General features: G+C 42.7%; 1 protein-coding gene across 1 annotated transcript in view; it reads right to left on the bottom strand.

Annotated features, from left to right (window-relative positions):
- Positions 1 to 25,132, bottom strand: part of FBN1 (fibrillin 1) — a 209,898-nt gene that overhangs the window by 34,381 nt on the left and 150,385 nt on the right. The window contains 13 exon segments of the mRNA XM_028705574.2: positions 845 to 967; positions 4,442 to 4,567; positions 5,331 to 5,402; positions 6,470 to 6,628; positions 9,268 to 9,390; positions 11,481 to 11,606; positions 11,731 to 11,799; positions 12,570 to 12,734; positions 13,820 to 13,942; positions 15,094 to 15,216; positions 16,738 to 16,863; positions 17,732 to 17,854; positions 18,634 to 18,756. Coding sequence (XP_028561407.2) covers positions 845 to 967; positions 4,442 to 4,567; positions 5,331 to 5,402; positions 6,470 to 6,628; positions 9,268 to 9,390; positions 11,481 to 11,606; positions 11,731 to 11,799; positions 12,570 to 12,734; positions 13,820 to 13,942; positions 15,094 to 15,216; positions 16,738 to 16,863; positions 17,732 to 17,854; positions 18,634 to 18,756 — 1,581 coding nt within the window.

Consider the following 25,132-nt stretch of genomic DNA (forward strand, 5'->3'; position numbering starts at 1 on the left):
TATGCAATTTTGCATTTTACTTTTCTTGTAAATTGCTCTGAGACGCCTTTCTGTTGTCTGGAGCCATAAATTAAATAAATTAAACTAAGCCTTCAAATGTGCAGGATCAAAGCACCTGTACAAAAGTCCCTAAAACTGCTTGCACTAAAGAACGTGCTTGTAGTACACTTAGCAAAAGAAATAGCAACTGTAATGGCTAGGTTGTTCTTGAGGTTTCCAGAACAGAAAACACACGATTTTTAAAAAACGTTTCTCCGGCATCTTCATAAGAGAGAAAAAAATTGTCCACTCATGGACAAAATATAATACATTGCATTTAAAGAAGATATTCTGGTACTCTTTGTTGTTGTTTAGTCATTTAGTCATGTCCGACTCTTCGTGCCCCCATGGACCAGAGCATGTCAGGCACTCCTGTCTTCCACTGCCTCCCGTAGTTTGGTCAAACTCATGCTGGTAGCTTCGAGAACACTGTCCAACCATTTCGTCCTCTGTCATCCTCTTCTCCTTGTGCCCTCAATCGTTCTCAACATCAGGGTCTTTTCTGGGAGTCTTCTCTTCTCATGAGGTGGACAAAGTATTGGAGCCTCAGCTTCAGGATCTGTCCTTCCAGTGAGCACTCAGGGCTGATTTCCTTCAGAATGGAGAGGTTTGATCTTCTTGCAGTCTCAAGAGTCTCCTCCATCACGTGCTATTAGTACATGTCTTTGCAAAAAGGCAACTTTTGTAAGTCCCTTTAAGTTGCCGTGGCAAAGAAAAAGTGACCAATGCATTTAATATTAACAATAAAAATAAATCAGTGTCGCCATGAATTTCGCAGTAAGGTACACTGGCTGGTAGTACTTACCAACACACCGACCGACTGGTGTGAACCGATAACCAGGTTTGCAATCACAGCGGTAGCTACCTGGTGTATTGATGCAATCTGCATTTTGTTGACACACATGCCCATTTTGGCATTCATCAATATCTGTTGGAAAGAACAAACAAAATCTTAGGAAGTACGATTGTACCAACTGACTGGCAGTTTTCCATTCCCAATGAAAGGTCAGCAGATTGGGTCTTAGTTCCACCCACAGGTTGAAGGCAGGCAGCAATGTTTTGGGATGCAGGGCTCCCAGGATTCAGTTTGTGAACTCGCAAGCTCATGGAGGTTATGCCATTAAACCTTAATAAATCTAAGGACTATCACTGAGATTACACATTGCACTTCTAGTATACTGTTTTAAAAAATCCTGTAGGTATACACCTAAAAATGCAAGCTTTGTGATTAACAAGTTTGGAAACATTATCTATCATATACATTATCTATCTATCATGTCACATAGAGGAGGGAGAAAGGTTGTTTTCTGCTGCTCCAGAGAAGCGGACACGGAGCAATGGATCCAAACTACAAGAAAGAAGATTCCACCTAAACATTAGGAAGAACTTCCTGACAGTAAGAGCTGTTCGACAGTGGAATTTGCTGCCAAGGAGTGTGGTGGAGTCTCCGTCTTTGGAGGTCTTTAAGCAGAGGCTTGACAACCATATGTCAGGAGTGCTCTGATGGTGTTTCCTGCTTGGCAGGGGGTTGGACTCGATGGCCCTTGTGGTCTATTCCAACACTATGATTCTATGATATAGGAAGACTCAGCAGAGAGTCAGGATTGGATGCAGCTCCCTGCCAAGCATATAAAGTGTTTTGTTTTGAGGTTGTGCATGCTTAGCTTGTTGTTTCTAAGGTAGTAGAAAATCTGTATTTGAGAGTACAGACTGGAAAAGACCCATGTTTTCTTGTTTATCTTGAAATGAAGATGGGTCCTCAATTGTACCGTAGGGACCAAGGGAAGTACTGGAAATATTGGGACCTCAGAGCCAAGTGGTACGATGACCCCTGCCTCATTTGGCATCTCTGGGAGTTTTCCTCTAGAAATGTGGACTAGGGAGGCCTAGCCTGAACCTCAGCTACCACATTCTGCCACTGACAAATCACCTAGTAGAAAGCTGCAATGCTGTTCAATGTCTTTAGGGACTCTCAGCCTTTGGTGGCTTCAGAGGTTAGGTCATCCTACATCATCCAGGAAGCAACAACTGCAAGACAGCACAGGTAAATGCTGTGCAGAAGACTGCTATCCGTGATGAAATGTGTGAGCACCACAAACATTTGACACTCATGCTTCTTAATATAAAAAGCAATAGGTGCTCAAGTCACCCAGGGTCAACCCCATCTCTTCCTCGACTTTAAATCAGCTTCCCCTAATCTGGTGTCCTCCAGATGATTTGGGCTACACCAACATGTATGGTGTAGCCCAAATCATCTGGAGGACACCAGATTAGGGGAAGCTGATTGGCATGGCCAATGAGGGATAACGGGAGCTGAAGTCCAAAGCGTCTAGGGAGTACCTTGTTGGAAAAGGCAGTTATAAACCACTCGGCTTGGCGTGAAACTAGTGAGCTAAATACCACAAAACAACTTTGTTCGATTAAATAATTTGCAAGTCTGTTATGCAATTATTTAAAATTCACAAATTCATTTTAACAAACTTATTATGCTACCTTCGTCTCAATTATTTTAATTCAGAAGTGTAACTTTTGGGAACACATTTTCCTGATTTTTAAATTTTTAGTTCACAGCTCATTGTAAGTTCCTAATTAGCATTACTTTTATTTGACCTAGTTTTCTTTCCTGCTGACTAGAAGCATAGCATATGACTGAACAGTACTTTTCCATCTGAAAGACTAGCCCACAGTGAGGCATTTTAGTAAAACTTCTCAGTTTATTACCACAGATGGAGGAGGCATGACCATTTAAAATAGTTGAACTCTCACACACTGAACTCCTACAAGCAAGCTTGAACTTGAAATGTGGTTTCTGTGAAGAAGGGCATATTAGTCAATCACAAGGATGCTAATAAAACAATGGCTGCAAATCTGTAATAAGGTGACCAAATTAGAAGTTATTGGGCTTTGTTTTTAAATTTGTTACTGCCAACAAAGAATAATTATGACAAGGAAGAAGACTTAGCACTCAGGTATAGACTGATGAAAAGAGTTAAGAAAAGGTACTGAAATGACCGTGGCCTTTGTCTGCAGTCTCTTGTTCCCACAATGGTGTTCTCAAAATGTGTGTGGGGAAGAAGCACTGGGCCTCTGTTCACTGTGGGATGTAAAACTTCAGTCAAGTACAACATTCATACAGTGGACATGTTAGGGGATATTTTGTACCACTCAGGAGAAGACTTCCTGTTTCCTCCTGAGCTGGGACAGACTTCCACTACATGTGCTTGAAGAGGGTGTGGTCTGTTGTACTAGCATGGAGGAGCACATGGCCTCCATGTTCTGATCAATGTGTGTTCTCCATTTTTGTATGTTGCTGTGTGTTTGCAGAAGTGACTGCTTAGTCGCAGTCAATTGGGACTAACTTTTTTATGGAATAGTTCTAGTTGTTATGTAACTTAAGCCCACCTTCAGGGATATGTCTGTGAACCTGAATGAATCTGTGAGTAAACTACTTTTATATTAACGTTAATCAGATTCTTGTGTTTATTCTTTTTAAGAGGGATTAGAAGGGATTTTACCAGGAAAGAATTTTTAATAGTAAGACGAGTCAGCTGTGTAATTTAAAAGGGGGTTGTTTGGAACTCTGCTAGAATATGGAACTTGCTAGCGCAAGTTAGGAAGGATATCATTAAATAATATATCGTCTCCTGCTTCCCTAATCATCCCCACATTCATACCTTATTGCCCCCGATTTGTGGCTACTGTCAGCTTTGCCTTTGAGCCAGTGCCAATGACTGGGTTCAACCTCTTCAGCCTGACTGGGCCAGGCGAGCTGGAAAAGCACTCCCAGGGACCTTCCACTGCAGGAAGCAGGTCTAAGTGCTGTGGACTCACAACTTAGAGCTGTGAGCACCAAACTCAGTTCAAAAAGCCAGCGGAGCACAGCAGAGCATGAACCACACGAACGACAGCTCTGAAGTATAACTTCTTTTTTATTCTCTACAGCTACTGCATAAACTAACTAAAGACTAATCAGAGACGCTGGACTGCATGAGTGTTACAGCTGCTTGAGCAGCCTTATCTATATACAGATAACACTCAGACTCCCTTTGAAGTCAGGCTGGGGCGGAAGAAGCAATGAGCAAAACCCGCCCCCTCTTTTCTGAAACATTGTCAGCAGATTCTTGCAATGGGAGGGGTGAAGCATCCTCAGCTACAGCACATTTAACTGCACATATCAGCACCATCAGGGATTATGACAAATGCAAAAGACCTCTTATCTGAACGTTGACATGTTTGCTGGCCGTCAGAATAATTATGGGAAGCACAAGAAGGCAGCAAGACCTGATGCAGCCTCGCTGTGCCCATGAACCTATCCCCTTACATGTGCCAGCATGTACGTTCAGCATGCAACTCTACCACCATATCTACACTACTGTCATAGCCTTGAGAGGAAGCCCCTCACCTTCACAGATCAGTAACTTTTCATTGTAGAAGAAGCCCCCTGGGCATTCGCACCGGAAGCTGCCGATCAGGTTTATGCAGACTCCATTTTCACACACACCGGGGATCTCGCGGCATTCATCAATATCTGTATTAACAAAGGAATAAAGATTGGGACGTTTGAAGCAGAAGTTGGCCCAATTAAGAAAAACAAAAAGACTTCCTCTTAACCTCTGTTCCTGGGGCATATTGTACAATCCTGATTTTTGCACCAGTTTGCTCTTCATGCAAATGAAAACAAGAAAAGGAAGAAGGGAATTCCATCTAAGAATACTTGGCTCCTTCTCTATGAATTCCTTATTTTCCCCCCTTTGGGTTTGAGTTTTTCAAACCTTGGCTATGAAACACCTACAGGCTTATAGTGTGTGAAAAACATTCATATTGAATCCTTTCCCTGCTCTCTCGTAAAGTATACACAAACATAAAGGATCCCACCCCCCACCCCCCAGCGCTTAAATTCAATACCCAGAGGAAGTGATGTGAAAGGTCAGATAAAAATCTGCTTTAGCAAAAAGAAAAGACTCCCTTTCAAACCCATTGCCTATTGGCGCTCGTCCCAGAAGCTTTCCACCCTTCGGTACCTATGGTCTACAAACTAAGCCAAACTACAATGCCCTCAAACCTTTATGTTATCTTCATCCCAAGTAGCGGTCACCACAGCTGCAGGCTAAGAGGACCCAGGAAGAAGGGTGCCATAGTCTGACAAACTAAGGCATGGAGGTTGAGTTCTACCACATTGTTTAGTCTTCACTATTTCCCAGGAAAAGGCAAATCGTAAAAACAAACACCCCCTTTCCCCTAATACATACCATATGAAATGAAAAGTAAATCTCAACAGAATTTTAACTCACCAACTGGTAATCCTGTAAAAATGTCTATGACGAAACCGGGCCTTTGACTTCCACAGAGAGTTGCAAATTCATCTAAAAAATGAAATAAAAGTGTAGGGAAAGTCCCACACTGAATAATTACATTTCCCTGAAGTCACAAAGTAAGATGATTGATTCAAACTTCAAGGAAATGCAGTCATTTTACTGTATTAATTATTGGTGATGAGGATGTAACCTGCTCTGGGAACTATGTAAATACTGTAAAAAGATTCAGAACACACAAATAATCAAACAACCTACTCTCAATTTTTAATCTATGGCTTTTAAAGGCAAGGTTTTCTAAATCTTCATCCCAAACTCACCAACATCCTTACATGAAGTATACACTAACCTGGTTATGCACTCAACCAGTATCATATGTATACAAATCTGTGGATGTATGTTTAAAATTAAACTAGATAGATCAATGTAAACAACAAAGACATGACAAAATAAACCCTGGGCCAAATCGGAGATGTTAGGTTTGTTTAACATTTATGGTTATCACTTAACAGAAAATATGGTTATATGTGTGAATGCAGCTAGCAAATATTCTACTAAATTAAGATAGATAAATAAATCCATGAGTGTTGTAATAACAGGGGGGCGGCAACTTTTTTAATTAATTTAATTTATTTTATTATTATTATTATTTGTGGACCGCTTATAGACAACTGTAATAAAAATTATCAAAATAAATAATAAAATAATATCTACTTTGATACCATCTCCCTGATACTCTTGGGGGAAAGGGAGAATGAAGACAGACTACCTGCAGCTATATGGCAAGATAAAGTGATGCTCTATGGAGGAAGTTTGGCCACAGGAGAGCCTACGCACACCAAGTGGTTGAGAATTGGAATTTTTGATCAAATCGCAGCTTGGACAATCGTCTACTAATCCTTTCTCTATACCCATGGGAGTTTCATCTACCTTGGCTAGATAAGGAAAAGCAGGTTATGTTGCATACCAAACCCAACATTAGCACAGCATTGGTGACTTTGCCGTAACATTTGTGCATGTGCACATGTAGCAGCCAAAACAGCTTCCATGCACAATGTTGAGATGTATAAAAGATTCTGCTAACAGCTTTGATATTTCTCTCCAGCAGAAATACAAACCAGTGCTTGGGAGGGGGCATTGTTCACAAGGTCGGTTCCAGGCTCGTCCAATGTTGTAGGAACAGCAGCACATTTTTTTGGTCATGTTAAAGAGCAGCTCTCCATCACAGGTCTGGTTGTCAGCATAATAGTTCCTGTAGCACAGACTCCTCCTCATATCTGCAATGAAGAAAAATGAGTTAGGTTAGGCTGAGAGGCAGTGACTGACCTAAGGTCACCCAGTGTAATGGTGGGGGGAACTAGCTGGGGGACCCCCAAGGGACAAAGGCTAAGAGCCCAGGGTTTGCTGATGGGATGACAATGGGCGGTCAGAGGGAGAATTCTCTAGGGAGGAGGTGTCAGAGGCTGAAAAGGCAACAGGGCTTAGTGAGCAGAGAGAGTCTGTGGCAGAGAGGAGTCCAGAAGCAGAAGTGGTAGCAGGAGAGGAGGAAGGCCAAGAGGCAGAGATGAGTCAGGCTGGTGTCTCCCCCTACTGCTGCGACAAGCTCCCCTCCCCTCTGGAATCCCAGATACAGAAGAGATATGAAGAGAGGGGAGCAAAGACAGGGGAGTTGGAGGCGTCTCAGATTGCTTGGGAAGGACTCGGGAGGAGGAGACTTAGACAGCTTTGGGAAGGCGGGGAATTTCTGTCTCCACAACTGCCTCATAGGGCCAAGATCTACGGAGTAGAGTTGCTGTCCACATTAGGCCTGGCACTCCTGAGCAGACCTTGTTTCTTCTAATAAAGAGTTTACATACTCTGTGTGATTTATTGGTGACCTGCTCCTGGCACCAAGTGGGGATGTCTCTCAGGTCCTGGTTTAACAACTATATGACACTAGCTTAGAAATTTGCACAGGACAACTTTCCAGTGGATTTTGAAGCATGTTAATTTGGGAGGAGGAGAACTGTTTGATTTCCTATCTTTCAGTTTTAAGCTTCCAAAGCATATTTAGTTGCCCCTGCCTTAAGAGAGAAAATATACGACTCCCATGTTTTAGTAGTAAACTACTCGTGCCTTTTTTTTCTGGAAGGGTTTCTTGAAATCCAGTGTTGTTATGTTATATAGCTGACAGCTAAAGTGAAATTGCATCATCATCTATGGATAAACATCTTTCAGTATTGTCCAAAATCCCACGGATGACGCTTGGTTTCATAACTATAAAACCCAGCACTCCACTCATCAAAAGCTTTGGCAGCAGAGCACATGCTAACCTCAGCTAGTCATGGGTTCTTGCTTAAAACCTTGCTAAATCAGTGATTTCATATCCTTCTGGTGAAATTCTGGACGACAATACCCCGTATGTCTTTGGCTTAGTTGTACTTAAAGACATTTTGAGTTGATTTGAGTTTGGAACCTCAACAACAATTCAGCAGAGGAACGGGATTGATCTGAGATGCGTTCAACTGAAGGTAAACCCTGAAATGATGCGTCTACAAGGCAGCTGAGTTCAATGCGCTGCAGCCACTACAAAACTGTTCAAAATGCAGACTGCACAGCCTTTAATATATGGTTTATTAAAGCCATATACCAATAACATTCAGTACAAAAATAAAACTTTCAACTCATTAAGCAAACAAACAAACAAACAAACAAAGAAGCATTTATTTATTTTTGTTTCTCAGGAAGCCTGAACAAAACTTGTCCTCATCTGGACTGACGTCATTATTAATCTGGCAACCCTCTCCGTAATACAGGAGGAAGCATCCCTTAAGCAGAGTACCAAATCTACAAAGCCTCTGGTGTTTACTTTCTTTCTTTCGCCTTAGCTATGTACCAGTACTAAAGTTACAAAGCAAAAGGTGAATCGCCCTTTCTGGAAGTCTCCAACTTTGAAGTCTTCGCCCCTCCCCACTTGAGGCTGCTGCTTGGGTGAAGGAAACACATTCTGCATATGCTCAGAGTTACTCTTTGCTATTACTGCTTCAAGCCAGGATTATAGCTTCTTGTTTCATGAGAAACTGGAAAGCAAGTTATTGGCTTCCAAACAAAGCAGAATATTAAGCCAAATTTAAACATCATCATATTTTGGCTTGTTTGGAAGCCATTAACTAAGCGTGTAACAGGAAGCTATTATTAAGTGCAAGATCCTGGCTTGTTCAGCCACTCACACAAAGGGTGGAGGAAAGCAGATTGCAGCTGCTGTGTGCTAGTGCACACCACATATGCCTATGCTGGATTAAGACAGGCTTTTTGGTTTAGCATAGCAGGCAATGCAGCCCACATTACTGAACCAGTTCCATACCCTGAACTGCCACCATTTACTTAGTCACATTGGTCTCTATCACTACATATCAAATTTCCTGACATTGTGCCCACTGAACATTACGGGAAGTTTGCTGCTAACATTACCAGAGCACAATTCAGGATTTGATTTTGCCTTCCTTTGTTAAAAGCATTCTAGCCAGTCACAAACTTTTTCAGCAAGTAAGACTTTCCATTAATGAAGGGAAGGAAACTCTTGCATGTAGCAATGCTCTCTAATTAGATATGTTCAAAGTCTTATTGCAAATATAGTTATCAGTTTTGATAATGAACATTAAGAAACAAGGCTAGGCTTTTGTTTTGCATATGCTACTTTTGTTCAAGTTAAGTTCAGCCAACCTGCCAGTTGAGAACTGATACAAGAAGGACTCTAAACAATATATATTTTATTTTCTCCCGCAACCATATTTAGCTTATTATGTTGCTACGCTGTTGTTTTCCATTGTGTTTGAGTTGCCATTGTTGTGATTTTGTGTTTGGATGTATGCCACCCTGAGTGCTTCATTTCAGCGTGGAAAGGTGGATTAGAAAACGTTGAAATAAACAAACTCACCCATACAATTGTTTCCGCCATTTACTTGCAAGTAGTCAGGAGGACAAATACAAGTGTAGTTTCCTACAGTGTTGTAGCAAGTTCCAGGTCCACAGATGCCTTCATTCTTACATTCATCAATATCTGCAAAAACAAATATGGGAAGTTAATATCAACTAGAGAAAGTTTTTTGTGCTGCATAAAAAACAGCTTCCCTAATCCTAGATAGATATGGGTTGAAAGTAGTTATTGAATGAAGAGGAAAAGCTCAACAGATGTTTCCCCCTCCCCCACTTCATTATCACACCTTTGGGCCGCACTTTGGTTAGCCCTGAATAAAAGAAGTATAATAGGTATTTTTATATATTTTATTGATTAAAACGCATGTATATATTGCTTAACTACAATATATATTGTAACCTCAGAGAGGTTAGGCTGGCCTCAACTAGAGCCAGGGCCTTCTCGGCTGCGGCTCCAATCTGGTGGAATGCTCTGTCACAAGAGACTAGGGCCCTGCGGGACCTGACATCTTTCCGCAGGGCCTGCAAGACAGAGTTGTTCCACCAGGCCTTTGGTCAGGGCGCAGCCTGACTCCCTCCTCTGGCAACCTGCACAGAATTTTGCCTAATCGGTTGCCATCAATTTGATTTTAATTAATTTTATAATGAAATATTTTTAGCATGTGTGATTATTTGACTGTTTGATTATTTGACTGTTGTTAGCCGCCCTGAGCCCGGCTTCGGCTGGGGAGGGCGGGATATAAATAAATTATTATTATTATTATTATTATTATTATTATTATTATTATTATTATTATTATGCCCAGGGCAACCCAAAGCAACTTATAACCAAACAGACAGACACACACCCCCGTCTCCCACACACATAAGATACATTAAAACCAAGTTGAAAAGAGAAAGACACTAAAAACATCCCACCCACTTCCAAAAGACCAAAGATAGTTAAAGACCAAAGGCCTGGCTATAAAGAAAAGTTTTTGCCTGGTGCCTAAAGACATACAGTACAATGATGGTGCTAGGCAAGCTTCCCAGGGGAGAGTATTTCAGAAGCGGGGAGCCACCGCACAAAAGGCCCAATCTCGTGTTGCCAACCTCTGGACTTCTCATGGAGGGGGATCACAAAGAAGGGCCTCAGATGATGATTGCAGGGTCCAGATTGGTTCATACAGGGAGAGGCTGTCCTGAGGTTTTATAATCAAAAGTAGCCCTTTGCATTAGGCTCATAAACTAATTGGCAGGCAGTGAAGTTGGGCCAGGATTGATATTATATGCTTGAACCATCTTGACCTGGTGAGGAACCTGGTCACTGAATTCTGCAGCAGATGAAGTTTCTGGACCATCTTCAGAGGCAGCCCCAGGTATAACACATTGCAGTGTCTCCTAGTTAGCTTCCTCCTGTGTCGTCTTTGCAGAACTCATCATGGAAAAGGATGGGGGAAACACTAGAATTGACTCTGCCGGCCATTGGTTCTGGCTGTGCCTACCATTGGTTACCATGCTTTCTACCCTACCTGTTCCAATGGGCTTGGGAAGATAAGTACTGTATTTTTCCATATATAGGTAAAAGTAAAGGGACCCCTGACCATTAGGGCCAGTCGTGACCGACTCTGGGGTTGTGGCGCTCATCTCGCTTTATTGGCAGAGGGAGCCGGCGTGCAGCTTCCGGGTCATGTGGCCAGCATGACTAAGCCGCTTCTGGCAAAACAGAGCAGCGCATGGAAACGTCGTTTACCTTCCTGCCGGAGCGGTACCTATTTATCTACGTGCACTTTGATGTGCTTTCGAACTGCTAGGTTAGCAGGAGCAGGGACCGAGCAACGGGAGCTCACCCCGTCGTGGGGATTCGAACCGCCGACCTTCTGATCGGTAAGTCCTAGGCTCTGTGGTTTAACCCACAGTGCCACCCGTGTCCCCTATTTTCCCCCCATGTATACTACTAGGTTTCCCCCCTAATAAATAGTGTCAAAAATTAGGGGGCATCTTATACACGGATAGTGCCGAGGCCATTTTCTTAAATCTGAGTCCCCCAAAATAGGGAGTGTCATATACGGGGGAGTCTTATAGATGGAAAAATACGGTAATCATGCACATAACCTTCAGTTAATTGTAACTTTCTGCACCTAATTTTTCTGGAAAGAGACAATGTGGTTTGAGGAACATTCTTTTTCGGCACAGAATCAAAAGCCATACTGAATAAACCTGAGGCTTACTTACCCTCACAGACTCGAGTGTCTTCATTCAGATAGTAGCCAGTTGGACACTGACACTGAAAGCTGCCAAATGAATTTATGCATTTTCCTCCTTGGCAAAGTCCAGGTAGCTCTTGACACTCATCAATATCTAAAATCAAATGAGAATGCCGACAGTTTCTTGTTAAAGAGGACTGCGAACAAACAAAGCTCATGAAATAATAATTCATTATGACATGGTGATTAGTTGAGAGCCACCACAAAATATGCATTACCCTCCAAAATGACTGTAATAGGATTTGGTCGGAATCCCTCTCCTCCAGGACACAGCAGCTTGTAGTCACCTGAAAAGGGAAATAAATTTCATGAGCCTGCAATAGCCAAAGTTCTGCTACAAAAATTATTACTCTAACTCTCCTTACATCGGGCTGCAAGGAAGGGGTAGGTGTTTCTACATCAAGTCCTACCAGCAAAACTGACCTCCCATTGGCTGCCAAACATGCAGGTAAGGTGGGCCTCTGCTCAAATCCCCACTGATGAAGGCCAGCTGGAGCCCCCAAATGCTGCCTCCTAAGCCCATCCTACTTCCATCACATGCCAGCATCAACCCCAATTTGGAGCCAATGGCCATGCCCCTTCCGTTTTTCTGCCCAGTCTTCATGAGCAGAAGGCGGCTGTGGATACAGCAGTGGTCATTCAGCTCGGAAAAGCCCCACCAGCAGGAGTGAGGAGTCTGGTTTGCACCCTTATTTTTCTTCTGCAATCTTCTTCCAACCAGAGATCAAATTGGAAGTTCCCAGGATGAACTTAACATTGCAATGAAGTGGTCTATGCGTAACCTCTCTCCTGAGAAGTATACAGGGCTTGATTCAGACTTCATTGACACCCAAAGCAAGCTGAGCTTTATTTTTTCGAAAACAAGATTTGAATTATTTAGCTCCGTGTGACACAAGTTCAAAGCCAGTGGCTTTCTACACTATAGCGCAATCTCCTGGCAATTTAGCACATGACTGTGCCTTGTGGGTGATCCTACTTGGATTGACTTTTGCTCAAAGGGAGCAAATGGACCAAGACACAAATGAGTCACCGTCTTGTACTGCTCTGCCTCACTTACTTGAGTTCACAGCTGGGCACTGCTCGCAGGGAATCCCCCAGGCTTTACCAAGGGAACAGCAGCAAGAGGCCTTGGAAACTCCAACTCCGATTTCATTGCTGCAAGCTGTATCTCCATTATCTCCTCGAGGTTTAATTTCCAAGTAACAGAAGCCAGACCGTGTATCTAGTGGGCAAAAGAAGATGTTTCAAGTACTGTAGTGCCTTTCCCCTAAATGAGCCAAGCTGTGCTCCTGGTTATCTTTCCTGATGTGTCAGATTTCCATATCTTTATTTTTTACCTCAATAGCCAATACAGTTCAGTAGGTCTACCATCAACACCTCAAAAATATCCACCCCAGTTTACCATTCCATGCCTTGATTACAGTGGTACCTCAGGATGCGAACGGGATCCATTCCGGAGCCCTGTTCGCACCCAGAGCAGAACGCAACCCGTGCCTGCGGGTCATGATTTGCTGCTTCTGCGCATGCGCATGACGTCATTTTGAGCACCTGCGCATACGCGAGCGGCAAAACCCGGAAGTAACACGTTCCGTTACTTCCGGGTCACCGCGGAGCGCTACCTGAAAACGCTCAACCTGAAGTGACTTTAACCTGAGGTATGACTGTATATTTAACTGTAGAGTTGCTTCACTTAAGCCTAAAGGTAAAGGGACCCCTGACCATTAGGTCCAGTCGTAACCGACTCTGGGGTTGTGGCGCTCATTTCGCTTTACTGGCCAAGGGAGCCGCGTACAGCTTCCGGGTCATGTGGCCAGTATGACTAAGCTGCTTCTGGCGAACCAGAGCAGCACACGGAAATGTCGTTTACCTTCCCGCCGGAGCGGTACCTATTTATCTACTTGCCCTTTGATGTGCTTTTGAACTGCTAGGTTGGCAGGAGCAGGGACCGAGCAACGGGAGCTCACCCCGTCACGGGGATTCGAACCACCGACCTTCTGATCAGCAAGTCCTAGGCTCTGTGGTTTAACCCACAGCGCCACCCGTGTCCCTCACTTAAGCCTAGTTTCACTTAGTTTTCAAGAATGCAAAAAGCCTCAGGTTCAATCCCTGGCATCTCCAGGTAGGATGGGAAAGTGTTTTTTTGTCCGAAACGTTGGAGAGCTGCTGCCCGTCAGTGTAGACAACACTTAGCTTGATGGAACAATGACTCAGCTTCCTATGCATCCTATGTGACCCAAACCATGAATAAAACACTTCAGGAGAGCTACATATGTTGACTCAGGAAGCCCAAAAAGAAATGATATTTACCAACACATCCAACACGAGTGGGGTTCAGTTCGAAATCTGGGGGGCACTCACAGGTATAACTGCCAGGCATATTGAGGCAAGTGCCGCTGATGCAAGTTGTGGGGTCTGCACACTCGTTGATATCTGGACAGGAAAAATCGAAGAAGAACCTAGGAGTGAGCAAACACCCAAAGACTCCAAGCAAATCATACAAACAGCAGCAAGAAAACCAGGTATGCCCATTTCCATGGTTTGTCTACTAAGCCTAAGAGAAAAATACAAGGCAACGCCCATTTAAGCCTCAACGGATTTCAGTTGAATGCACACATCCTATACCCATCCTATACCCATTCTGCAATCACTTTGAATAAATATCCTTGGTTCCAATAATCTACTATTCTCTTCCTTGCCAGCCAATTTAGTAAGCATTTTTTGGGTGCAAATTAAATATTCTTCATGTTTCCTATGCATATTGTGTGTGTGGGGGGGGGGTTGTTTGTTTGTTTAAAGAACAAAAAGAAAATGCAATTCTGCAAAATCAGGCACGGTGGCCCCGATCCCAAAACTTGTACATGGAATTTTGGCGTGACTGGAATCATGTTTGCTGAGTGCCCACTGTCGTTTGAGAGTAGAGACCTTGCAGATGTTGTTTGACTACATATCCAATCATCCCTGATCATTGGCCATGCTGGCTGCGACTGAGAGGAGCTGAAGTCCAAAGACACCTGCAAACTCACAAGTTCCCCCATACCTGTTTTAGCAAGTAAATATAAAATGCTTTGCTCCACAACAACAACAAAGAAAAGTGCCTGTCAGATTACCTTGATTTAAAACTGTAAGGCTGCATATACATCATACATTTAAAGCACATTCACACTCACCCCAAAGAATCCTGGGGACTGTAGGTTTTTTTAAGCATGCTGGGAATTGTAGCTCTGTGAAGGGCAAACTACAGTTCCCAGGATAATTGGGAGGCGAGTGCTTTAAAGGTATGTTGTGAACCCAGTCGAAGCATAACATGTGGAAATGCCTACCTCCAAACTTATTTCATTTCCCCAATGCAGCAGAAATGGTAATATATTTGGTGGGTGGTACGACTGAATGTGGCTATCCTTTGTAAGATCAAACTCATAGCACCAGGATGTCTTTGCCACTGAAGATTAGTTAATCTGGACATATTTCTGAGAAAACTTGTTTACATGAGGAGTTAAGTAAAGAGGCCTAACCCAAGACTATCTCTTTAATGAATCAGCCAAGTATTGCTAACAACTAGATTGGCCAAGTCACATACTTACCTGTGCAGTTCCCACCACTTCGGTCCAATTCATATCCTGTCTCACAGTGGCACTGGAACAAGCCAGGCAGGTTTTGGCAAGTCCCAAAGACACATATGTTGGGAAGGGCACACTCATCGATATCTTGAAGGAAGGGGAAAAGAGACAGGAGATGCCTTAATTATTTTGATATAAGCAAGAACGCAACTTTCAGCTTTAAGTAATGAACACGATTTGAAAAGCAAAATACAAAAATGGGTGAGAAAAACACCTGCATGTTGTTTAAAAGTAAAAAAAATAAAAGACTCCCCATAAAAAGGTCAGAGAGAGCAGGAATAAATATTTAGGGGGCGGCTCCGCCTTACAAGGGACCCAGACAGTGGGGTGAGGCAGTTGGAAACATTTGTCCTCTGATAGTTCCAGTGTAGTCTCTCCCCATATGGGATGAGTCTCAGAGACACTGTGCTCACCAGCCATGAGATATCTCTTGGGGAGACAAGTCCTTCAGTTTACTTATAGAAAGGTAGACTAGGGACACCTAAGAGTGTCCCTAAGGAAAGTATGTTCAGCTTTCTCCCTGAGAAATTCATGAAGATTGTTCAGTAATCTGGGAGAAAGTAAAGATGTGTACTCAGAACTATGGTGGGAAGCTAACCATGTTTCTTGACCCTGCTGATGCCAGTTTCTAGGGTGATAGCTGGGTTTGCTCCCTGCATCAGTCTTGCTGATTACAACTTGTTCACTTTGTCCCATAGAATTTAGTGCCACTAAGAACTATGGATTGTTTATGTATAAAGGTAAAGGGACTCCTGACCATTAGATCCAGTTGTGGCCGACTCTGGGGTTGCGGCGCTCATCTCAGTTTATTGGCCGAGGGAGCCGGCGTACAGCTTCCGGGTCATGTGGCCAGCATGACTAAGCCGCTTCTGGCAAACCAGAGCAGCGCACGGAAACGCCGTTTACCTTCCTGCTGGAGTGGTACCTATTTATCTACTTGCACTTTCACGTGCTTTCAAACTGCTCAGTTGGCAGGAGCCGGGACCGAGCAACAAGAGCTCACCCCATCGCAGAGATTCGAACCACCAACCTTCTGATCAACAAGTCCTAGGCTCTGTGGTTTAACCCACAGCGCCACCCATGTCCCTTTGTTTATGTATAATTGTTTTTAATACTTGCAAACCACTTGCAAGCCTGTTTTGACATTAAGCAGTAAACAAATTAACAAATAATAATAATAATTACTACATCAATAATGAATCTAGCTCCTATATGTAAAACTTCATTTCATCATCTGCATAATCCCAACTAGGATTCACGATTGATTGCAATGCTTGTTTGTATAGGATACGATTCACAGAGGTTTAGCATTGCTATGAGTTGTTGATGCACTGTGATGGTGAGATCATCATTCATAACCAACTTACGCTTCTTACAATTTTATCTCAATATCTTTATAAACCATTTGATATTTCATAAATATATACTAAGATGGGACACATTCTACTGAAACTCCCAAGTGGGCACTTCTTTTTGATCTCAGTGGCGATGTGCTTTTAATTTTCTTTTGAATTGAAAACTAAAAATTCAGGAGACCTGCGATGATTGCCTAATTACACTGGCTTGCCAAATTCAGGTAAGTACGGTTTATATACGGCACTGAATTACCTGTGCAGGCTTTCCCATCTGGGGTAGGTAGAAACCCCATATCACATTCACAGCGATAACCTCCTGGAGCATTGAGGCACTGGCCATTTTCACAGAGGTTCAAGTTTTCTGCGCATTCATCAATATCTGAAAAGAAAAAGAAGTCACAGTTGAGTGAACACTTTCTTTTATTTATGCCAAGGAGCAACTATTGCCCAAGGCCTGAAATTCTACAACAGAAACTAAAGTATGGACATAATGAGTGTTTGCCAAATGGAAAGGGAGAGAATATTTTTTTTTCTGCTTTGGAAGACATAAAGGGGTAGGGCCATAGCTCAGTGGAAGGTAGGTGTGTGTGTGTGTGTGTGTGTGTGTGTGTGTGTGTGTGTGTGAGAGAGAGAGAGAGAGAGAGAGAGAGAGAGAGAGAGAGAGAGAGAGAGATTTCTCCTAAGTTTGCAATAGGTTTATTAGCTAAACAAACAAAAAACCCCACAAGGCATGAAAAATGCATAGTCTCGACTACTGTATTGTTATTTTGGGGGGGGGGGAGGTATTGTTCTAGGTTTAAATACATACACTGAGATAAAATACATATTTTGTGATAAAATATTGTTCAAGTACGTACTTAAATATGAATTCCCATCTGGACTTTAAAAAACACATGTGAGATTCACATGGGTCAAAAATAGACTGAATCATCCCTAATTTAAATAGTACTCTTTGCACTTTTTTTTTTAAAAAAATGTAGATTAATGTGGAGATGAAATGGAACTAAATTATGAATGAACCTGTGGAAACAACTGCAACAGAACAGAAATAGATCTGTCTGACCTGTTTACACAGGCCCTATTCAGTTGTTTCTAACAACAGCCACATATTCATTCAAATGGGTAAGATGGCCAGGTACGTGCTCCTGAGGAACCATTTTATATTGTCAAACACTGGACAGTGGAGGAAAGGGACTCCCTAAATGTCACCATCAGAGGTATGGGAGCACCCCCCCAAGAAAGCTTACCTGTACATGTGAATCCATCCCCAGAGTACCCTTCTTTACACAGGCAACGGTACGACCCCATGGTATTTTTGCAATCCGCATGGGGGCTGCACATGTGTGTCCCATTTGAGCATTCATCTAGGTCTGAAGGGAACAAAAATGACATTAATAAAAACACAAATATTTTTCATTGCAAGCTGAAAGGGAAAGTCTTGCAACAGCAGAAGGCCTATGAAAAATAATCAATGGCACGACAATATGTGGGACAAAATTCCCAGTTAGTTTTTTTTAAAAAAATAGACCTCCATATACTCTATCTGCGGATTGACATAACATTCCCAAGTCTAAGTAAATTCAGATAAGTACTTAAGATGAAAACTACCAATTGCTATACCAGGCAATTCATCACCAAAACATGTCATTGTGCCAGATGCCGATGTTAAAATTGCCATACCAAGAACTTAAGTGTCACATACTTAAAAATAAGCCAAGTTTTGATAGGTGAAGAAATAGCTGCTGAGGTACACTGTACTGCTTTGCAGATTGTTATAAAAATGCCTGAATAAAGACTGACAGCAATTGTTTATACTCCCGGGAAGAGAAACAAATGTAATTTTAAGCTGATTATTTGAAGCGGTGGAGAGGGAATGCTTATTTCAAAATCATCTGGGCCACAGTAGAAGAGGCCTAAGGAAAGAAGCAAACTTTCCTTCTCTCCAAGTTTTTAAGGAGCAGTTAGAAAAACATCTGCAAGGGGTTGATGAGATCTCCGCACTGGCACAGAGAGTTGGATTTGATAACTATAAAGTCACTTTCAGAGCAAATGAAGGCAAAGGATGCCCAAATGATTACTTTCAACACTGACATATAAATATTTCGAGGTTTAAAAACAACAGCACTTGACCAGAGTTCCTCTAACTCACCTTTACACTTGATACCATCGCCAAGCCAACCTGGGCTGCAACTGCATTTGAAACTTCCAGCTGTGTTCGTGCAGATAGCATTCCGGTCACAATTATGGGCGCCAATTTCACACTCGTTAATATCTGCAGGGGGGAACAATAAAATGTAAGCGAAGCAAATGTAAATCACTTTCTCAAATTTCTTCGGGCAAACACTTTCCCCCCTTAACTGCTTTAATTTCTGATAAGCAGCTGGCAAATCTTTGAGTACAGTATTCAAAAGGTAAAGGTAAAGGACCCCTGACAGTTAAGTCCAGTTGCGAACAACTCTGGGCTTGCGGTGCTCATCTCACTTTACTGGCCAAGGGAGCCGATGTTTGTCCGCAGACAGTTTTTCCCGGTCATGCGGCCAGCATGACTAAGCCACTTCTGGCGAAAGCAGAGCAGCGCACGGAAACGCTGTTTACTTTCCCACCGGAGTGGTACCTATTTATCTACTTGCACTTTGACGTGCTTTCGAACTGCTAGGTTGGCAGGAGCTGGGACCGAGAAACGGGAGCTCACCCCACCACGGGGATTCGAACTGCTGACCTTCCGATCGGCAAGCCCAAGAGGCTCAGTGGTTTTAGACCACAGCACCACCATATTTCCAACAGGTGGAAAGATTCTGCAGAGAGCACCACCTTGGCATTGCATTGTTAATTATGCATTGGAGACTGAATCTGATTTTGATTGCTTACATGGCTTCCTTATAGCTTCATTTTAAAGCCAGCTTTCATACTACCAGATGACTGCAATAACAGAAGACAGTGAGAGATGCTTCACGAATTTGATTTCTGTAACTTCTAATGCTAGGTAAGATGATCCACACTTCCTCCTTTGATCTGAGATCTTTGGTAGTCCATACTTCTTAATAAATTCTTCTATTTCTTGCTCATCAACTGGCCCTTGTGCATATAGTTTCCTAAAGAAACTTTGAAAGCAATTACTTATCTCATTTGGTTTGTGGATGATTTTTCCATCCATTTCCAAACTTGTCACTGTGTTCAGTTTTTGTCTCTTTTTCAATTGCCATGACAGAAGTTTCCCACATTTGTCTGCCGATTCAAATGTTCTTTGTCTCATTTGTTTTATTTTCCATTCTATCTCTTGATTCATCAATTCCATATATTGCGTCTGGTAGTACTTTATTTCTCTCAAAATCTCATGAGACTTTGGTTTAGACCTCAATTTCTTTTCACCTTCTTTTATCTTTTCCAAGAGTTTTTCTTTCCTCTCATTCTGCTTTTTCCTCTTTATGGAATTTTGTTGTATTAGGAAACCTCGCATCACGGCCTTGCTTGCGTCCCATATTATTCTTTTCTCCACATCTGTTCTCAAATTAATTTCAAAATAGTCTTTCAAAGCTTTTTGGGCCTTCTTATAAATCTCTTCATCTCTGAATAGGGCGTCATTCATCCTCCATCTGAAGGTTCCAGTTGTTGTTAATTTCATCTCCATCTTCACAGCGTTATGGTCGGAGCAAGTCTTTGGGCAGAGATGATCCACACTTCCCAGGCTAACATGCAGATCCAAATGCATTCATTTTTCAGATTTTGTACTTTTCTGAAGTTTGCAACGTAAGTTATTGGCTCAAAAAATATACCCCAAAATGCTGAAATGCGCATTTTGGGATAAAACGTGTTTAGAAATTTGTACAATGAGATAAAATGAGTATTTAAATACATATTTCAAGATAAAATATTTATTTCAATATGAATTTTTGTACAGGTTAAAAAAATACATTACACATTAATCTGGTAACTGGATGGAACTGACTTGCACAGTTGGCATAGACTAGGAACAGGCTGGCTGCCTGTTAGTCCTACTAGCAAGTGGACCCATTTCAATTAAATGCCATGGCTAATTTCAGTGGGTCTACTCTGAGTGGGATATAGCTGGATGCAACTCCTTATTCCTTTCTTTTTTTAATAAATAGTCACCAAAAGAGTGGCCATGGCGGGAGGAGACAAGTGACAAAGTAACTGTTTTGGGGAGGGCATTTCACATCCCTCAAAAGCAATCATTTTGTGCCCTGAACTAAAGCAGAGACATCACCTTGCCAACAAATGTCCATATAGTTAAAGCTATGGTTTTCCCAGTAGTGATGTATGGAAGTGAGAGCTGGACCATAAAAAAAGGCTGATCGCCAAAGTATTGATGCTTTTGAATTATGGTGCTGGAGGAGACTCTTGAGAGTCCCATGGACTGCAAGAAGATCAAACCTATCCATTCTGAAGGAAATCAGCCCTGAGTGCTCACTGGAAGGACAGATCGTGAAGCCTAGGCTCCAATACTTTGGCCACTTCATGAGAAGAGAAGACTCCCTGGAAAAGACCCTGATGTTGAGAAAGATCAAGCACAAGGAGAAGGAGAAGGGGACGACAGAGGACAAGATGGTTGGACAGTGTTCTCAAAGCTACCAACACGAGTTTGACCAAACTGCGTGAAGCAGTGGAAGACAGGAGTGCCTGGCGTGCTCTGGTCCATGGTGTCACGAAGAGTCGGACACGACTAAACGACTAAACAACAACAAAAGTTTCAGTCAGAGGAAAGGAGGAGCCTTAGCACAGTGGTTTTCAAACTGTGTTGGTTTGGTCCCCTGATTATGAAACCAAAATAAAATTATCTTCCAGCTTTCCAGTAATACAAAGAGACCGGGCTCTGTTGCCCTATCAAGTCTCTTACGATTCCTGCAGGACCACTGTGAAGCAGGCTGCTACTCAGCATGACTAAAGATACCCAACACAGCCTCTAAAAACGAAGAGCAAAATATTCATTGACTTTACTAAAAGGAAGAGCACAGTGTCAAGACTGTATAAACATTTTCTCTATCTATCCCCCCCTCCAGATCTTGTTTCCTTGCAAAGTTTCCCTTTGAGCGTAAAACTGTGGCAGGCCAATAAAAACAAACGTTCCGGCCCAAGGATGACCCTACATCCTCAGCCCGCCCCACTGCTTCTTCCTACTAGAGCACATGTCTTCTTATCTTCGTAAGGAACGTCGATTAACGTGATGTGAGGGCTCTGCTTTATTTTCCAGGCCAGTTTGCGTCACACACATAGGAAGCAAAGTTGCCTCGAATGATTTGCTGCTAGCAGAAAACACAGTCGATTTCCATCTAGGAAAGTCTGCGGCAGCCTGCACTGCTCTCAACAAACAGTTGAGTGTGGGGCAAGCCAATGTTTTTTGAATATTGTATTCTGTCCAAGTCTATACAAAGTAAAAGCAAAAACAAGGCTGTAATAAAGGGCCGCAACACACCAAGAGGCCATGTGAACCGGTCCCAAGACTCCAGCGCTTGAGAGCAAGCACAGAAAAACAACCACATCCCAGCTCTCACACTGAACTTATACTGTCCCACTGAACTAAAACAGAACATAAATAGCTCTGCCACCAGCCCAGCAGCAGCTATCAACTTGGCCTCTGTACAACAGTCATATTGTTGTGAGCCACCCTGAGAATATTTGTGTTGAAGGAAGGCATGCAGATAAATAAAACGTTCACAGTGGAAACAGGCCATGGTGCATATGACATCAATTAAAGCCATGTACATAATGCAAACTAATGCATTGTTTAAAGGTAAAGGTAAAGGGACCCCTGACCATTAGGTCCAGTCGTGGCCGACTCTGGGGTTGCGGCGCTCATTTCGCTTTATTGGTCGAGGGAGCCGGCGTACAGCATGACTAAGCCGCTTACCTTCCCGCTGGAGCTATTTAGACCTATTTATCTACTTGCACTTTGACGTGCTTTCGAACTGCTAGGTTGGCAGGAGCAGGGACCGAGCAACGGGAGCTCACCCCGTTGCGGGGATTAGAACCGCCAACCTTCTGATCGGCAAGTCCTAGGCTCTGTGGTTTAACCCACAGCGCCACCCACGTCCCGAAAGGGACCTTACACTGGCCCATATCCTAAGTCCTCACCCGCTCTGTGACTTCTAGGTCATATTCCTGTCACCATGTGGATGTGCTGAGAGCTGCTCCCTACCTTCTACAGATGCAGCAAGAGAGAAAGTGGATAGCAACTTTCCTCTCCATTTCTCCCCAGCCCTGGGTCTTGGGCAAAGTAGCGGCTGGTGGGGCTGTACAGGCAGAGTTGTTCATCTGGCTCCCAGTGCCATGTGTCACTGCTGAGGAGGGGCGAAGTAGCAAGGGCTTGAGTGCGAGCACAGTGGCAAGAGCAATGGACTGGCTCCACTGCTATGCCTATAACACGTCAAGCTCCACCGCTGTGCTCCTCTCCATCATGCAGCAACATGCATCATTGGGGAGCCAGGTAGACAACATGGCTCCACCCACCGCTACTGGGGAGAACATGCATCTTCATAAGGTTGTGCATTTTGTCCCCACGTCAACTCTTGTTTCCCACTTGACCTAGGATGAAACGTCGCATGATGTGCAGTTTCTGTCTCTCTCCAGGTTTATTTTTGAAAATATGCACTTTAAAAACAAGCAAATGCATTTCTCAAGCGGTAGGGAGGTGATAGGATGTGGGTACGGGCTTTTCTCCTGCTCATAAAAGCACGTGAGCGGCTTCAAACAGGGCTTTTGAGAAGCACTTCAAGGCAGCTTCAGTGGCCCCATTTCAGCTGAAACAGGATTGTGGGGGGCACATTAAAGTGCTTCTCAAAAGGGCTGTTTGAAGAACCCACCCCTTCTTTAAATGATGGGGGAGAGGGATGCTTCAATAAATTTTTAAGAAGCACTTTAAGACAGCTCCTGCTCATCCTGTTTCAGCTGAAACAGGATCACGGGAACTGCTATTAGACTGCCTTTCAAAAGTGCTGTTTGCCTTGTCAGTTTTGTCAGGTGATGGGCATGCTTGGAGGAAATGACCTCATGGGCCAAATTGGACCCCCTGGTAGGCCAAGGCTGGTCTGCAGGCCAAAGGTTCCACATAAAGGAACATGCAAAGGTTCTAATGACTAGTTAGGCTACATGGGTTATGGTCCATCAAAAAGCTACTGTGATGGGAGGTATGCTTTAAACTAATATTGTTTCCTATGATTTCTTTTGCAGTGGCACTGCACTTACTGCCCAGAGAAAAGCTAAAATATATATGATAGTTCCAGGGCATGTGCAGAGTTTAGATGAACCAAACTCCTTGGTGACAGGATTTGATAAATACATTGAGCATCAGATGTACTGAATACAAGAAATGTGAAGCTTTGATGAAGTATAGGAATTTGGAATTAGGGCTGGGTTTTATAAAGTAGTTTCTGACTCCCTGCTTCCAAACACTTTCTGTGCTGTATTCCTCATTCAAGCAAGATATACACGTAGCTCAGCTGACTCAACTCACTTTCATTTTCTGATAATTAAAAATGATGGCATGAATCCCGCCCAGATTTCTGTCACAGGTAATATATATCTTTGCATATAACCAAATATTTCTATGAACCCTGCCCACATTCTTACTAAGAACTGAAGTGAAAACAGATTAACATCTGCATAGAATGGGACTGCATGTCAGTGGGTGGATTGCAAACAAAGTTAAATGATTGGGGGTGAAGGGGGAAAACATGTTTACTTGTTAAAATGGAAACAATCAGTCATGACTAAAGAGATGAAATATGTAGATGCAACTGTAATAGAACTCAGAGGACATTATGTGGCTGTTCTCATGAACAAAGAGACTACTCTTGAAAGTTGTATTCACATTTTTGCAATTCTCAAAAAAATATATGTGTTGGTGTCTTTGGCATGTCAACAGAAAGAAGAGAATTCATCCTCCATTGTCAAGCTGTTCAACCCAAATGCAAACATTTTTAATGCTGTCACCAAATGCTGTGTCACTGGGGTAAGGGGGGATGTCTCCTGTCTGGGAATAGGAAACAAAGCACTTGGCTCCAGGTCTGAGCAATAAAATAGGCTACATTTTTAACAAAGGAATTTGGACAGTTGGGACAAAAGGAGGACCCCTGTTCATCTTCCAAGGGCAGCTGCAAATACTGTGTTCACATTCGAGTGAGCAGTAAAAGGAACACATACTTCACACTGGCTGCCAGAGTGCTAAACGTATGATAAACACAATACACAAATGTTCGGGGGACACATTCTCACAACTGAGAACATCCCCTTCGTCCTACCCCTTTGAATCTCGCTACACTACTGCTGCAAGCTCCCCCTTGCATGGCAGCTGGCTACACATGCACTGCATTCATTGATTTTTTATTTTTATTATCTATTTATTTATACTTTTCAAGTTTATACATTTCACTAACTTTACATTCATTTTGACATTTCCAAACTTGACTTCAATCCCCCTCTTTCTGCGGTTCCTTAAATTTTGTTTTTATTATCTTCTGCGTATCCAAACTAACTGAATTTGCTCAATTATTCATCTTCTTCAAATATATGCGTACTCTTATAAAACTGCAGGTTGTTACAATACTCCTGCCAATGTTTTTATCTGTTTATATCTGTCAATATTCAACAAACCGTTTGCATTCTTTTATTAAAAAATAGTTATCTTGATTTCT

The sequence above is a fragment of the Podarcis muralis genome, chromosome 14 (genome assembly GCF_964188315.1).
Source record: "Podarcis muralis chromosome 14, rPodMur119.hap1.1, whole genome shotgun sequence".
Classification (NCBI taxonomy): domain Eukaryota; kingdom Metazoa; phylum Chordata; class Lepidosauria; order Squamata; family Lacertidae; genus Podarcis; species Podarcis muralis.